At 30.7% G+C, this 14955-nt stretch overlaps 2 protein-coding genes and 1 non-coding gene across 5 annotated transcripts; all 3 read left to right on the top strand.

The window, feature by feature from the left end:
• The first annotated feature begins 33 nt into the window (after nucleotides 1-33).
• On the top strand, nucleotides 34-106 carry TRNAR-UCU (transfer RNA arginine (anticodon UCU)). The gene has a single exon. It is a non-coding gene; the product is annotated as a tRNA-Arg (tRNA).
• Nucleotides 107-1537: 1431 nt separating this feature from the next.
• On the top strand, nucleotides 1538-4566 carry ATHM3 (Thioredoxin superfamily protein). The gene is made up of 2 exons (XM_022279899.2): nucleotides 1538-1850; nucleotides 3939-4566. The coding sequence occupies exons 1-2, from the start codon at nucleotides 1673-1675 to the stop codon at nucleotides 4256-4258; spliced, it is 498 nt and encodes a 165-aa protein (XP_022135591.1). The 5' UTR covers nucleotides 1538-1672; the 3' UTR covers nucleotides 4259-4566.
• Nucleotides 4567-9006: 4440 nt separating this feature from the next.
• On the top strand, nucleotides 9007-13201 carry LOC111007509 (cold-regulated protein 27). 3 transcript variants are annotated; one of them, XM_088123527.1, is made up of 5 exons: nucleotides 9009-9389; nucleotides 10164-10322; nucleotides 10415-10700; nucleotides 12340-12449; nucleotides 12530-13201. In XM_088123527.1, the coding sequence occupies exons 1-5, from the start codon at nucleotides 9213-9215 to the stop codon at nucleotides 12563-12565; spliced, it is 768 nt and encodes a 255-aa protein (XP_087979653.1). In that variant the 5' UTR covers nucleotides 9009-9212; the 3' UTR covers nucleotides 12566-13201. The 3 variants fall into 3 exon arrangements, with proteins under 3 accessions (XP_087979652.1, XP_087979653.1, XP_087979654.1); XM_088123526.1 differs by having other exon boundaries at nucleotides 9007-9389; nucleotides 12340-13201; XM_088123528.1 differs by having other exon boundaries at nucleotides 9010-9389; nucleotides 10164-10353; nucleotides 10545-10700; nucleotides 12340-13201.
• Nucleotides 13202-14955: the final 1754 nt, after the last annotated feature.

The raw sequence follows: 14955 nt of genomic DNA, 5'->3' as shown, positions 1-14955 counted from the left end.
ATAAATAAAGTAAATTCACTGCATTAATCAAAAGCGCCCGTGGCCTAATGGATAAGGCGTCTGACTTCTAATCAGGCGATTGTGGGTTCGAGTCCCACCGGGCGTGTTTTTTCTTTTTACTTTTATTGTTTTCTTTCCTTCTCAGGAAAGTAACGCATCTTACTTACTTTTATAAATATATATATATATTGGCAAACTTATATTTTTAATTAGAGTATATAACCGTAATATTCCTTTTACTTTTATTGTATTTTTTTCTCGGGAAAGTAACGTATCTTACTTATTTATATATATACACATATATGTTTAATTAAGAGTATATAACCGTATTATTTTATTATGAGGTGGCAACTCAAACTTGTATTGGTATAGCCCACCAAATTTTACCCAATGGTTCTGCTATAATCCTTTTTTCCTAATAAAACATAAATTTGGTGTTGAACATGTTCATTTCAACGAAACTTAGTTTGTTAAGATATATATATTTGACTAAAAGATTAAAAATTCGAATCTTAATCTTCACATTGTTGTTGTTTGAAGTTGGAATAGTGAGAGTGTGCACAATAAAGAATATAGGTATGATATTGGTTGTAACAAAAGAAACATTAAACTATAGTAGAGTTTAAACGAGATAGAATCCCTAATTCTTTATCACACACAAAAGTTGCAACGAGAGATTCTAACTAAATAACAAGTAAGCAGCAAATACCTAAGGTGAGATGTGAAAAACAATAAAAAGCTTAACTTCTAAAATAGAGCTAATTGATTAAAACTTTCCTTTAAATTCTACCATCTAATGTTCTTGAAAGAAAAATAGAATAAATTAAAAGAAAAAAAATTATAAAACATGATAATAAATACATGCCCAATCTTAAATGTCAAACAGAAAAATGTCTAAATAATCCGAACCCACGTGTCAATATTCTTCATTTGCTTAGTGTCTTCAAATGTCAAATTGAACCATGTCAAAGTGTTTAAATTCTCAATTTTCCATGTGTTTATTTTCTATCTATTATTAGTGTCTAATTTTAACACCTATGATTGTACAAATTATCTATAAATAGTGGCAATTCATAGTTGATTTTATAGTGGAAAGTTTTAGTGGAAAATTTCGGTGAAAAATGAATGTTGAATTTATAAATTTATATTTTTTATTTTTCTGTTTTCAATTTTTAAATTTATATTTTGTTTAAATTTCGTATTTCTTTGTTGTTCGTGACTCGTGTCCATAATTTTACGACAAAAATCAATTTATATTCCTAAATTATGCCCAAATGTGAAACGATTGATTTCATTTTTCTTTCAAAATTTTGGTAATAATAAATAAAAGTCAAAATACGAACAACGCCAAAAGGAAAATATCTACAATTCGAGTGTTGCATTTTGATTTTACATGTAAGTGGGGCCCACTTCGTCCTTTACATGGTGGGTCCCACGTCCCCAACACCCAATCCGGTTCCGCCACCCATCACCTTCATCGAACCTACGTATAACAAATGTCAATTATTAAAATAAAATAATAAAAAAAAGGAAAAAAGAAAAGGAGCAAACTGCATCTTCTAATCTCCACTTCCAGTTTCGATTCGTCTCTCGCATTCTGCGGCTCTGCCCACTGATTTTCTCCATCTTCATATGCCATTTCCAATCTCCGCTACTTCCAGCTCCTTCTCCCATGGCCATGGCTGCCCCTGCATCCTTTTCTTTCTCCACTCCCCAACCTCTCCCCAACCGCATTTCCCCTCATTCACTTCGTCTCTTCTCACCCCCTTCCAATTTCCGTCTCCATCGCGCCCTTAGGGCTCGAAATGCTTCTCTCCCACTCAACATCCAGTGCGTCAGTCAACCCAAAGGTACCTCCTACCATCCTCACGATTGCATCGCCATGCTTTTGTATTTTCGCTATATGTTTTGGAGTTATTGCAGGTCTTATGATCTCTCTCTCTCTCTATTATGTTGTGATGGATCGTGTGTGCTGCAGATGAGATCTTGCTTGTTGTTGTTGTGATTTTCTTATTTTGGATTTGGTACAATAAATGCGATATTCTATATATCAGGGTTATCCAATAGTTGAGCTATAAGGAAATTGACTGTCGGTTACGTTAGATGATTTTCAATACAAATCTCACAGCGTATTCTTAGTTCATTGATCATTTAAAGTAATGTTGGCAATGCTTGTATTAGTTCGAGATGCAATCTAAACTTTGCGGTTTGAAGAAAACGGGGGTGACACAGATTCGTGAAATAAAAAATTTCAAGATTTGTTCCATGTATTCCGCAACATTCATTATTCGTGTTAGTTATATTATGTATATAAATACGTTTAGACTAGGTTATTGGAAATTTTGGAAAATGTTTGATTGGGTCCTCTTTTAGGGTGTTTCCGTGTTTTAACGTTCTGCCTGTTTTCAACTTCGTGTTGTTTATGATGCTTTTATGAAGAGCAAAATGAAAATGATTCTTTATGGTAACTACAGGATAGGGATTAGGGAAGGTTTAGTTTTTGCATTATTAAACTTTTGAATCATCCCCTGCATGAAGGTTTGAATTAAAACAGGGCATAGAGGACTATATTTCATCGCGATTTGATGTTCATTTTACTTGATGAGAAGCAATGTATGTTCTTACGTGAAACAGCACTTAGATCCAAGACTCCAAGTTAAAAGAAATATTTGTAGCTGCTTAGTAAACTTCACTTGGATATGATTTCAGTTGAGTTTGTCATGCATGATCACTCTTTTATTTGCTTGTAAGAGTTAGGCGTATTTGGATTTTGGAGGATTTTTAAAAAAAAATTAGAACAATGATCAAATTAATTTATTATCATTTTGGGAAGAATTGACTTTCTTCAAAAAGGATTGACTGGAAATCACTTTAGAATCCTTTTATGGTAATTTGGAATTCTCGAATCACTTTTAGATATATTGCAATTTGTAAGTAAACAAACTTGTGATACAGTTATTAATGAAAACCACTTTATAGAAAGTATTTTTGGAAAAATATTTTTTAAAAAGTGATTAAATTAGAAGGTATTCGAAACTCACTCTTGGTATTTTTGAGAGGCAATATTTGGATCTTTCTCACTTTTTTATGGGTTTGTTTTTGTTTTTTTCCTTTGTTACTTAACATGTAGTTGATTTTCGAAGTATATATAGATATTTGTTCTGACTAGGCAAGAACACCTTCTCTGACTTTCTGGATTACATCTTGATGGAATGATGGTATATTTATTATTCTTGATCAGTTTTCATTCATTGTATTCTTACCTTCATATATATGTGCATGTATGATGTATATGTATGGTTCTGTTGTATGTTCCTCGTCATTTTTTTGTTTTTTTCCATTGTCTTACTTTATAATTGAAAATAGACTCAACCAAGTGAATCTTCATTCTCGGTTGATGTTTCAGACGATATGTTAATACTCTCTTTTCTTGTTCTATTATGAATGCAATATGCTGTCTTTTTACAAATACCGATCTGTTTAGTTTGCTCATTTTGTTGGTAAAAGAAGAAAATTGATTAGGTAAATCATGTTAGAAAATATTTGCCAGTGAAATCAGTATCCTGCAGACAGAAAATATTTGCCAGTGGAATCAGTATCCTGCAGACTATGATGACGGTCTTATACTTTTGCATCATCAGAAGCCTTGCTCCCCTGTGCAATGGGCTTCTTTATCCTGTAAATTATTCTTTGCAAGCCGTTTGTCTCTAGTAATTCATAGAACACATAATGGTCCAACCTTGCGTACTAGGGAAATTGCTAGTTCATAAAGTATGGTCACGTACGACATTATTAACAGATTACTCTCTTGCGACATCTTTACTGTTAAAAAAATTATGCTTATTGGTGTCCAATGTTTAATCAATAAAACCTGTGTAGCAATTTCAATTTCCATCTCAAGAATGGCTCTCTGAATAACCTTGTCTTGACATTCACAGCTGAGGTGGTTACTAAAGATTCATGGAACAAAATGATTCTAGAGAGTGGAACCCCTGTTCTGGTTGAATTTTATGCCAGTTGGTGCGGACCGTGTAGAATGGTGCATCGAGTCATCGATGAGATAGCTGCTGACTATGAGGGGAAGCTCAAATGCTTTGTACTCAACACAGATAACGATCTAAAAATCGCAGAAGAGTACGAAATTAAGGCTGTTCCTGTGGTTATGCTGTTCGAGAATGGGGAGAAATGCGATAGCGTCATCGGTACCATGCCGAAAGATTTCTACATCGCTGCCATTGAAAGGGTCCTCAAGCAGTAGGATACATTGACCAGCTCAATTGTGCTAGTTGGTCACCAATACCATTTTTTTGTTGCAGAAGCTTTCCACTGGGTTAGTAGTTCTTGAGCTGTATATAATAAATAGCTTTAATCCCAAGATTTCTTACCGTAGTCGATGGTGTCAGGAGTGTATAGCCTTCATTGTTGTGCTATTGCAGTCCTTTTGTTGTGAAATTGTGACAAAAACTTTGCTGCACTGCAATCCACACTCCATGGTTATGGCTTTTAGGTGAAACCACTTATGAGTTATGAGCTGTTTTCTTACCAAAAACATTTGCTTTTTTGTTAGTTTTGTTGCCTGAATTTGTTTTGGTTTCCATTTCACTCTGATGTTGTTTGGGAAAAAAAATATATAGTCGAGACTGATTTCTAAAGTAGAGAATATTTCAAGATATAGAAATAATCTCAGACTTGTTACGGATTGCATATGAAAATTCGCTTCAATTATTTTTTATCATTTGATTGAATGATGGTTTTTACATTATAATTAGATTGTCATTAATTGCAGAATTGAAGATTTTGAAGTTAGATTTTATTTATTTATTTATTTTCTCGATTTATCTCTATGATTGAAATCGGAGGGGACACATTGAATTATGATTTTGAATTAGAAAAGAAAAAGAAAAAAGAGAACGAGAAATGACACTTTTAGACGTGGATTTTAGACTAAATTAGGGTTTTCGCCCCAAGATAATTATTTTTTAAAGTTTCCTTTTGACTTTTTGGACTATTTCATAGTCATTTTCGTAATTTCATTGTAAAAGTTGTGGCTCTTGAAATAAAGCAAGATCAAAACAGGGAATTTTTCCTTAAACACATGAAAGAAAAAAAAAAGGGAATTTTTCTGTTCTTTTTAAAAAATATTTCGGCTAGAAAAGTATAGTCTAAATTTTAAAGATTGGATCAATGGGATTATCAAATGAATTCACATCATTGAATAGTAAAAAGGTGTTGTTGATGATGACATTGTAATGATATTATATTTTTCCTTCAAGGAACAAACTCGAAAAGTGCATCAGATATTTTGCTAGGAATAAAAATCTGAAGAGAATGTACCGTTTAATTTTTTTTTTTTTAAAACTCATTCTGATTTTGTATTTATTATTAAAGTTTAAATACTATTTTGACTGTGGAGTTCAGATATGGTTAATTTTAATTCTTATATTTTCAATTTTGTTTTTTTTTTGTCCAAATACTTTTAAAAGTGTGTTTTAATTCTCTATTCATTTTATATAATGGAAATCCTTTAACACAAATTTAACGAGTGAGATGTCATATTAAATCTTTGAATGAAATAAATGAGATAAAAAAAATGAAAAGGATCAAAAATTCAAAATAACCACTTTTTAAAAGTAAAATTACCAAAACATGTTTTGAAAAAATTGAAAGTAAAATAACAAAAATAAAAACCAAAATTACGTGAACCAAAGTAATATTTAAACTTTATTATTTTAGATGTTCTGCTTTCAAAATGGACTTTTTTTTTCAAGTATTTAACCATGGACTTTGAAATTATGGATCTTGTGGTAAAATAAAAATATTGCAGTACATTTAACAAAAAAAAAATGATGTATTGTGTCTAGCACTTCAAATAGAGTAGTACTAGACTTTGTAAATTGTAATTATGGTGAGTTTTAGACTGGGTTTTTTGTTTTCCTTTTAGGCACATTGATGATAGATTTGAATTTAGTGTACTGAGTTTGGTATTAAGTTGTGAAAATTTCTTAGCCTAAAATAGTTTTTTTAATGATATTTTTTTATGGACCAAAAATAGTAAATTACTTGGAAAAATATTAAATATTATAGGCTGGATCAAGTCACTTATTTCCTAGCCCTTCCCATAAAATATATGGGGTCAATTATTCTTCATTATTTACCAACATGAGTAATATTTTATGGTTAAGTTATCTATCTCTTTTCTAAGAGGGATTATGTTAAACTACCTATCCGTGTATTTGTGATGTGTGATTTTTTAATTAAATCTTTTTCGATAGAACCCTAAATTCTTTGGATATGCTATTTTAATATATAAATAAAATCTAGGTTAAAAGGTATGCTAAATAAGTTATATATTTCTTATTCTATTTTTCTTAGTTCAACAATTTTAAAAGGGAGATCGAAACTTTCACTCTTAAGAAAGGTAATTGTGTATTAAGTTTGATATTGTGAAAATTTCTTAACTGAAAATAGTTTTTTAATGATATTTTTTTGGACCAAAAATAATAAATTACTTATCAAACATAAGGAGAAACGGTAAGGCAAAAATATTAAACTTTCAAGCTTATTTTACCACTTCAGCTTCATTCGATAATCAATTCGTTTTTTTTATGACTTTCAAAATTAAGATTAAAAATATTACTTTCATCTATATGTTTCTTTTGTTTTGTTATATAATATTTTATAAATATTTTTAAAATTAGACAAAACTAAAAAGAAAAGGTAGTTTTCAATTACTTATTTTTTGTTTTTTGATTTTGAAAGTTCACTCACAATTCAAATATGGTTTCAAAAGATGTTCTAACTAATGAGATTGTAAAAAATAAACATTAATTTTAAAAACATAAACTATAAATTAAATGATTATCAAATGACACCTTAATTACAGGTTTCTTTAATTACTTCACCAAATATGTTGAACTTGAGATTCAATTAAACAATAATTTGATCTAGATTATAATGCCTTAACCAATTCATACTCAAGTTAGTTAGTTTAAGTTACTTGGTTTTAATTGTTTCAATCTTGTCACTTTTTAATAATTGTTAACTCAATTAAGGATAATAATTAATCCGTGCGAAAAAAGAGAAAAAAATACTAATTATTAATAAAATAGGTTTAATCCCATTTTCTCCTTGAATTACAAAGATTTTTTTTCTTTTAAAATATCAATTTTAATCTCTAGACTTTTATGTTGATTAAATTTAAGACCCTAAAATGTATGTTTTAGGTCATGAACTTTACAAGTATAATTATTTTAGTCCTTATCTTTATTTTATTTTAAAAAATGTATAACATCCCTTTGAATATGCTTATTAATCTCCTGACATATATTGAAATGACAAGTATTGAAGTAGGTGTATATTAACCACAAAACAATAATACAAAAATTAAATTGATTATTTTAAAAAAGAATTAGGACTATGATAGATATTTTGAAATTTTAAAATCTAAAATAAAAAATAAGGTACCAAAATGATATTTCAAAAGTGTAAAAAAAAAAGAGAGAGAAAAAAAACCTTCAAAGTTCAACCTTCGAAATGAAATTTAAAACAATTAAAAAAATACAGTTCAAACTTCAAAATATAAATGTTAAAATAATTTAATCGAGGAATATGAAGATTAAATATATATATTTTTGACGGTGAGTTTAAATATAAATATATTTAACCTTAAAAAAAATCAGAAGGGCAGACGGATTGTTGAGCATTTGTTGATAAAATATCTCCCCGACGAAAATCATAATTCAAATAAATTGAAAGAATCAAAACTACGTCTCTCGCACGGAGCGTGTGTCACAATTCTTTTCTCGTACACGCCAATGGCACAGCCCACATTAAATGGAAAAAATAAATAAATAAATTTTATTTATTTTTCAATTTAAATTAGCTTCAATAATATTTTATATAACATAATAGCGAGTGAATTGATAAAATTGATAAAGATTTATAGGAAGAAAAAACATCTAAAGAAGGATGGTTTTTAATTCTTAATCCTTAATTTTTAAATCCTATTTGATAATCATTATTATTTTCATGGTTTTCTGTTTTTAAAAATTAACCTGACTTATATATATATTTTTTTGTATTTATTTTTTAAAAAATATTTTCAAAATCTAAATTAAAATTAAAAAAATAATAAAAATTTAGGACTGATTTGATATGCTACAGAGATTGTGTTTATTGTTTACTGATTTATTGGATTATGTGACTACAAGATTTGAAAATTTGAAAATAACATGTTTTTGAGATTTTGAATTTGAAACTAATTTTGTTTCTTTTTTTTTAAATCTAAAAAATGTAAAAACAAAAAAAATTATTATTCGACAAAATTTATAATATGATAATAAATCAATTAATATTATTTTAGATTTTAACTAAATATTTAATTAGTTTACAAATATACTACTAAACACCTTTTGAACAATTTTCTAAATTGATATTTAATTTCGAAATCCAGTACTAAACACATATATGAGAACGCTGAAAATAAATATGCTTTCATTAAATCATTATTTTCAACCAAATGTAGATTTATTTTTTTACTTTTTAATTTGACTAAGAATTTAAATGTGTTTTAAAAATTATAATTAAAACAAAAGAAAGAACCCGGTCTAAAACATCCATAGAAATTTCAGTGATTTTTTTTACTTTAAAATTCAACCAATTTACTATATATTCTACCATGTAAATTTAATCAATAACTAACTTTAGGACTAAATTAAAAATATTAAAATATAAAAGATTAAATAAATTTTTTTCGAAGGATAAGAATCAAATTAAAAAATCCGACCAACACATATTTAGAGAAAGAAGAAAGCACCAACGAAAACGCGGGACGGTGTTAGGCTGTCGTAGACACGCGCCCTAAAATATCGGGTTGGCGCGTGGAGAGAGTAGCCGATAAAAATATCTGGCTGACATTGGCCGCAGATATTTATATCCAGGATGACGTGGCAATCGGCTGACGCTTTTTACACGTGTAAAAGCGTCGCCATGTGGAGCCTTAATTGGCATTCGCCCCCAAAAACCACCATTCACCGCTTCTCTCTCTCTCTTCAATCTCTCTCTCTCTTCAATTCTGCACGAGCCTGAATCCCGAGAGGGTTTCGGAGCTAAATTTTCGCCACGATTCTGTTTCTTCTCTCTTTTGTTTGATTTGATTTGATTTTCTGTATTTGCTGAGACGGACGAATTCGCGTTGCGTTCGATCGAAGAAAATGGGGGAGCATCTGCTGCAGCCTCGTACTCCGTCGTCGATGTCGCCGCCGGCCGCAGATCGAGACCCAACGGCGGCCTCTGGCAGCGAGTTGACTCGCTTGAACTCCGGCTCCTACTCTTCTTCCATTACTGTTGATAGGTCCAAGGATTTGCCTTCTCATCATTGTCCGGATGCGGTAAATTGCGAGTCCTTTGCCTTTTTTTTTTCCCCTTTTCGGCTTTGCTCTTTCTTGGAAGTATTATTTGAGTTTTCCTCGGTATGGACGAGTTGTTTGCAGGCTGTACTTTCTTTTTCCTTCGAACGTAGCACACGGAGATTGTGACCTATTTTTTGTGCACTCCAAACTAATATGCCTAATTATGAGTGATTTTTGTGGAGCCTTAATTTTTTTTTTTTTTTAATGATAAAATGGTCTTGGTAGCTGCCATTTGCTTTTATCTAAACCTGCAAAACATGGGGTGGGATGTACTTGCAAGCATATAATTGCAGTTTCAACGCCTTGTGTTTACCATTTTTTTTTTTGTTTTTCTTTTCCGCCTCTTTTTCTTTTGTACTTCAATAATGGCCGTGGAGGAGAAATTCTTTTACAATGTTTGACTTAATTACTACTCTAAATTGCTTGTGTTTGCCATTTGTATCAGTTTTTAGTGTTAGAGGCATGTTTAAATCAAAACACGGATGGATTTTAAATCAATTCTCGAGATTCACCTTTTTTGTTTTTGAACTTCCCGAGTTCTGGAGTCCTGTTTATAAAGGGTTCATATTATTTGTAGCAGCAAATGTTTTTGCCGAAGAACTTGAACTTATATTTGATAACAGAATGAAATTTTCGAGTGATAAAAGGAGGAATGGCTTCTTTATTTAATTGTCAAAGTCATGTCTTCAAATGTATAGTTGAGTAACTACTTGTCAATGAATTTTGGTTTCTCAATTGTAAATTTGTGAACAGGTGCAAACAGTTTGGACAGATGAGAAGCACAGATCATATCTTGATTCTTTAGAAGCATCTTTTGTCCAAGAGTTGCATCAATATAGGCACTTGCGTGCTTCGACCTCGAAACAGAAAACACGTAGGAAGCAGATCACGCCTAATATATCTTCTTCAGAGGTGAGGCAATACAGCCACAGCAAGAGTGGGAGTGAGTTCCCTATCTCGTTCCTCTACCTGCTTAATGATTTATTCTTGCAATATTTTTTTAGTTGATGGTCCTTCAAGATGCCTCCTGGCAGAAGGCTAACATTGGGAGGGATGATCCTTCATTGGATAGGACTGCCAATTCCCCTGCTGCTATTTTAGAGGATCTTTGGATAAATCATTTTCCTTCTGCAGGAAAACAATGTAATCTGGAAGCACCTGATCTCCTTGAAGAATGTGGAAGTTATAGTGATAGGAGACACTTAAGGTACATGGCAAATCCCTGTGGATTTGCAAGAAGTTCACAGCAGATCTCTACACGCAGTGGTGATTCTGTTGCAATTCTTACAGGTATCTTTGATTGAATCATATGCTCTTGAATTAACAATGGTTTCTTATTGTTACCTGGAAATCATGTTTTGTAATGGCGAAGGTGTTTGAAATAATTGTTTTAGTACACAGTATCTACCTTTAGCAACCATTAGATGCACTCATATTTCTTATTTAATTCTATGATTGGTGTATTGATATGACCATTACTTTCTGGTCCTGTACCATTGAAGTTGTCCTGCATATCTTCTTTCTAATCTTATGATTCTTATCATATGTTTGTTGAATTTTGTGTTCATCAAATGTACTCGAAAAGAATATGAGAGGGGTTTATTAAAGATAAGACTTAAAGCACATGACTTGTAAAATTGGTATGTTAAGCTTAAAGTTTTGTGTTATATTCTTAGCCATGGAAAATCTCTATATTATATTCTAGAATTATAGTTAATAATTGGATAGTTTTAACATGGTTTTAGATGTGGGGATAACCATGTTCCCATACCATGACTTTTAGTGTTTAAGCCAGGGACGACACTGAGGATTTATGGTCACAACACTTCATGTTAATTGTATTTCACAATTAAGAATTCGGGACCAACTGATTGCTTTGAAGTTGTTTAATGTTCTTTTTTTGTTCTTTTAAATCTGTGGGTGTTTAGGCTAGCTTGCTCACACCTTGATTAATCTCATGGGACAACCGCCTGATCCTATTATATTTGGTTGCTAAGGAGACTCTAGGATATATCCTATGTAGGTGGTCACCATGGTTTGAACACATTTTTCCAAATTCTTTAGAATTTACCTTGGCCCCTTTGGACCACTAGGTCAATCTATGATGGTTTTGTATGACGTTTATCTATAGGTGAAAAAAGTAGAAGCCCCTTGTTTAAAGTTAGGTGAGCAAGAGGAGCATTGCTGTGCTATGTATTAGTGGGAGGAATGAGTAAAACTGAGTATACATGACTAGGATGGAGTGTATTCTGGTGTTGATGAACTTGCTATATGAAGGCAGGCTAATAATTATTGGACGGTGGCTGTTTAGGAAGAAATTCTTAGGACCATTCATTTTTGACAAATTGGAGCAACCACCACAAGGCATAAAGAATAAGCCTTATTGTATGAACGAAAAGGATTCCCACAGAGCTACTTCAATATTGGAGTTGAAGAAAAAAGAGCAGTCATGGAATGAGTCTCAATCTGATCTTTTTTTCCACTTTGAATATATATATATAAACGTTCCTGTAGAGTAGAAATCATGCTGATGAGTAGTTTTACCACAGGTCTAATAAATGAGATAATTTGGATCTTTTGAGCACAAGGAGACTCAAAGCTTACCTTTTACAAAGCTGAATGACAATCATGTTTGCTAAGTTAAAGGATTCAATACCTAGGTTGAGATGCTAAATGGTGAATTCTTCCTGTCTCATCTAAGGTGTACCATGTTCTGAAGTCTGACATTAGTTAGCTTGGCATTTAAAAATATCAATTTAATAAGATTCATAATTTGGAAATTGTGGATGCTACAAACATTATGAATTTTGTACTTCTACTATTTTTTTTTTTGCCTTGAAGGTTTGGAGTTATAAGAAGTCTGAAATTAGTTAGCTTGCCTGTTGTCAGACTAATTTGGTTTCTTATCTTTTCATTTTCTATTATGTAGAAGTTTCAGATCAAAACTTTGTGGATAATCATCCAGGAGAGTTGTCTGGTGGCATATCTAATGCAAAAAGGTTAAAGAGAGCTACTACTGATTCTTCGAGCAACAACCAAGTAAAACTACTCTTTGGAAAACTAACCATTGCATCTTACGAATTATCCGAGACTGAATTTACTGCCATTTGATATCTTAGGTTGTACCATATAAGAGATTATCATCGGAAAGATAAGAGCCAAATGTCTGTCTTCACAACACCCTCAGAACTCTGTGCCTCCAACTTCAGACTTGTGGTACTATATAAGAAGGAGTTGACAACATCCGTTCCAACACGTGAAAACATTGGCTTTTCATGCTAGCAACCAAATGCGACACGACACGGTTTTGTTTTACGTTCAAAGAGCATTGTAAAGAAACTGAATAAGTAATCATTGGAGGTCAAGCACGTCAGGAACTGGTGCTTTCCAAGTTTAGAGAGTGGCTTGTGGAAAGGATTTGACAGCAACAATTCTTGACCAGAAGATCCGCGGCAGGAAGGAGAAAATATGTTTGTGTATGGTACAAACTAAACTTTTTTCCCAGTTCAAGTATCTATTGAGTGAAATATATGCCAACCTTTTCTTCTTTTCTCATGTTCTTTTTCTTAGAGGCTCAAAAGTGGGAATTCTAATAGATGTAGGATCTGATTATACATGTTATAGAGAATCTAGGCACCCTGATACTGAGATAGATACACACTTTTTCAATTTGTTTTAAATACTCTCTCATTCTGAAGCTCTGTTAGAAACCTCAAGTGTAAATTATTTCATAAAACAAAGTGCTATTATTTTGTGATACTGAAAAAGAATTGAACAAACTTTTTAATTTTCTTTAGGGGGTAAAGTTTCATTATATTCCTATAACATGTTATGAAATTCTTGATGAGCTTGTTGAATACTTGTTATAACATGTTTCATTCCTTGAAGTAAGACTTGTTATGAAATTCTTGATGAGAAATTTGAGATTGGATAGAAAACTTTGTTGAATACTTTAATAGGAGTGGTATATCTAAACTTAGCAAAGCTACTCTGTTAAAAAAAAAAAAACAAAAAAAACAAAGCTATTATGTTCACCTTGCATTTGTTGGAGTAAAAAGATCTGAACAATTAGAAAATATTTATATATAAAAAGAATTTTCAACTAAAAATCCAATGTATGCATGGAATAGGGTAGAAAATAGAAAATAAACTTTAAATGGTGCTTTATTAAACTTTGACCTTGTTTTTTTATAAATTACCCATGAATTGAAAATTAGGCGTTTCTTAAATTAGAAAAAAAATGAAATTACCAAGAAGTTGACAAATGTTCAAAAATAGAATATATATATTAAGAATATAATTTTACAAATTTGGGTCTGGGTCTATCAACGAAGTTGCTTTTTAAGTGTTCAAGCCTTTTCCCACCTAAACTTAATTCAATTACTTTCCAATTAAAAGATCATAGATTCGAATCCTCATTTTTACACGATGTTGTTGTATTAAGAAGAAAAAAAATAAATCTAAATTTTAATGATTTAACAGTTACGCTATACGAACAAAGTTTTAGACACATACTTATTTTAAAAGGATATTTAAAAGTTTATTTTGTAGCCAAAATGTTAATAATAAATTTTAAGTTAAATTATAAATTTGGTTTTTATAGTTTTAAAAGTTTTAATTTAATTTTTATTGTTTGGGTTTGCTTTAAATTTAGGGTGTGTTTGAAAGTGAGGGTAGAATTAATGATTTTGAAAAAAGAAGTTTAAGTATAATTGATTTTTCAAAATCATCATCCAAGTGATATCTTAAGTGATTTTAAGTTTTCCTAAATTCAATTTATCAATGGAAAAAGAAATAATTTTAATCATTCTTAAATCACTCCCAAACACATGTGATTTTAAAACTTTGAATTTGATCTTTATGGTGTTATTAAATCTCATAAACAGTCTTGTACCTTATTAAATATATTACATGTTTTCTATTTATGCGATAAGGAGTAATATATTTTTTGCTAGTAAGGATAAAATTATAAGACATGAGATGTGTTTTGGTTAAAAAATATTTTTATTTCCCGTACAACACTTTTAATTGAAATAATAATTTAGTTTGTAAACTTTATTATAAAACAATTTAGTCTATGTATTTTCAAATTGTAACAATTTAGTTCATAACCTATGAAATATTATTAAAGTGCAGTGAAAATTCTTCCTAATATAAAGAGACCAAATACGTTCATAAACTACATAATATATGTTGCGACATAATAGTACTAAAAATATATATATTTTGCTACGTAATAAAATTCAATACTCCACCTTAATAATTTTTTTATGATAAAGACTTAATCGTTACAAATTAAAGAAAATACATAACTTTCGTTACTTGCTTGAAAATAAAAATGTTTTTTCTTTTTTCCCGGGATGCCAACACTAAATTTTAGGATAGGTTCTAATATTTAATACTGCAACAATATTATTCTTCTGCATGTATACGCGTACTTAACAGATTAAGGCGCCTACATCCGATGAGAAGATTGCACCTAGATTGTGAGTACGAATTCTTTTAACCCACATGTTTTACTAAAAAAACATTATTGTTTTGCATG

This window comes from Momordica charantia (assembly GCF_013281855.1).
Source record: "Momordica charantia cultivar OHB3-1 chromosome 4 unlocalized genomic scaffold, Mcharantia_2.0 BLBB01000004.1, whole genome shotgun sequence".
Lineage (NCBI taxonomy): Eukaryota > Viridiplantae > Streptophyta > Magnoliopsida > Cucurbitales > Cucurbitaceae > Momordica > Momordica charantia.
This window is presented reverse-complemented; position numbering and strand designations above follow the sequence as displayed.

Coding starts and splice junctions, on each gene's coding strand:
- LOC111007509 (XM_088123526.1), top strand. CDS start 9,213: ATGGGGGAGCATCTGCTGCAGCCTCGTACTCCGTCGTCGATGTCGCCG. Junction 10,323..10,414: donor CTAATATATCTTCTTCAGAG/GTGAGGCAATAC, acceptor ATATTTTTTTAG/TTGATGGTCCTTCAAGATGC. Junction 10,701..12,339: donor TTCTGTTGCAATTCTTACAG/GTATCTTTGATT, acceptor TCTATTATGTAG/AAGTTTCAGATCAAAACTTT.
- ATHM3 (XM_022279899.2), top strand. CDS start 1,673: ATGGCCATGGCTGCCCCTGCATCCTTTTCTTTCTCCACTCCCCAACCT. Junction 1,851..3,938: donor GTGCGTCAGTCAACCCAAAG/GTACCTCCTACC, acceptor TGACATTCACAG/CTGAGGTGGTTACTAAAGAT.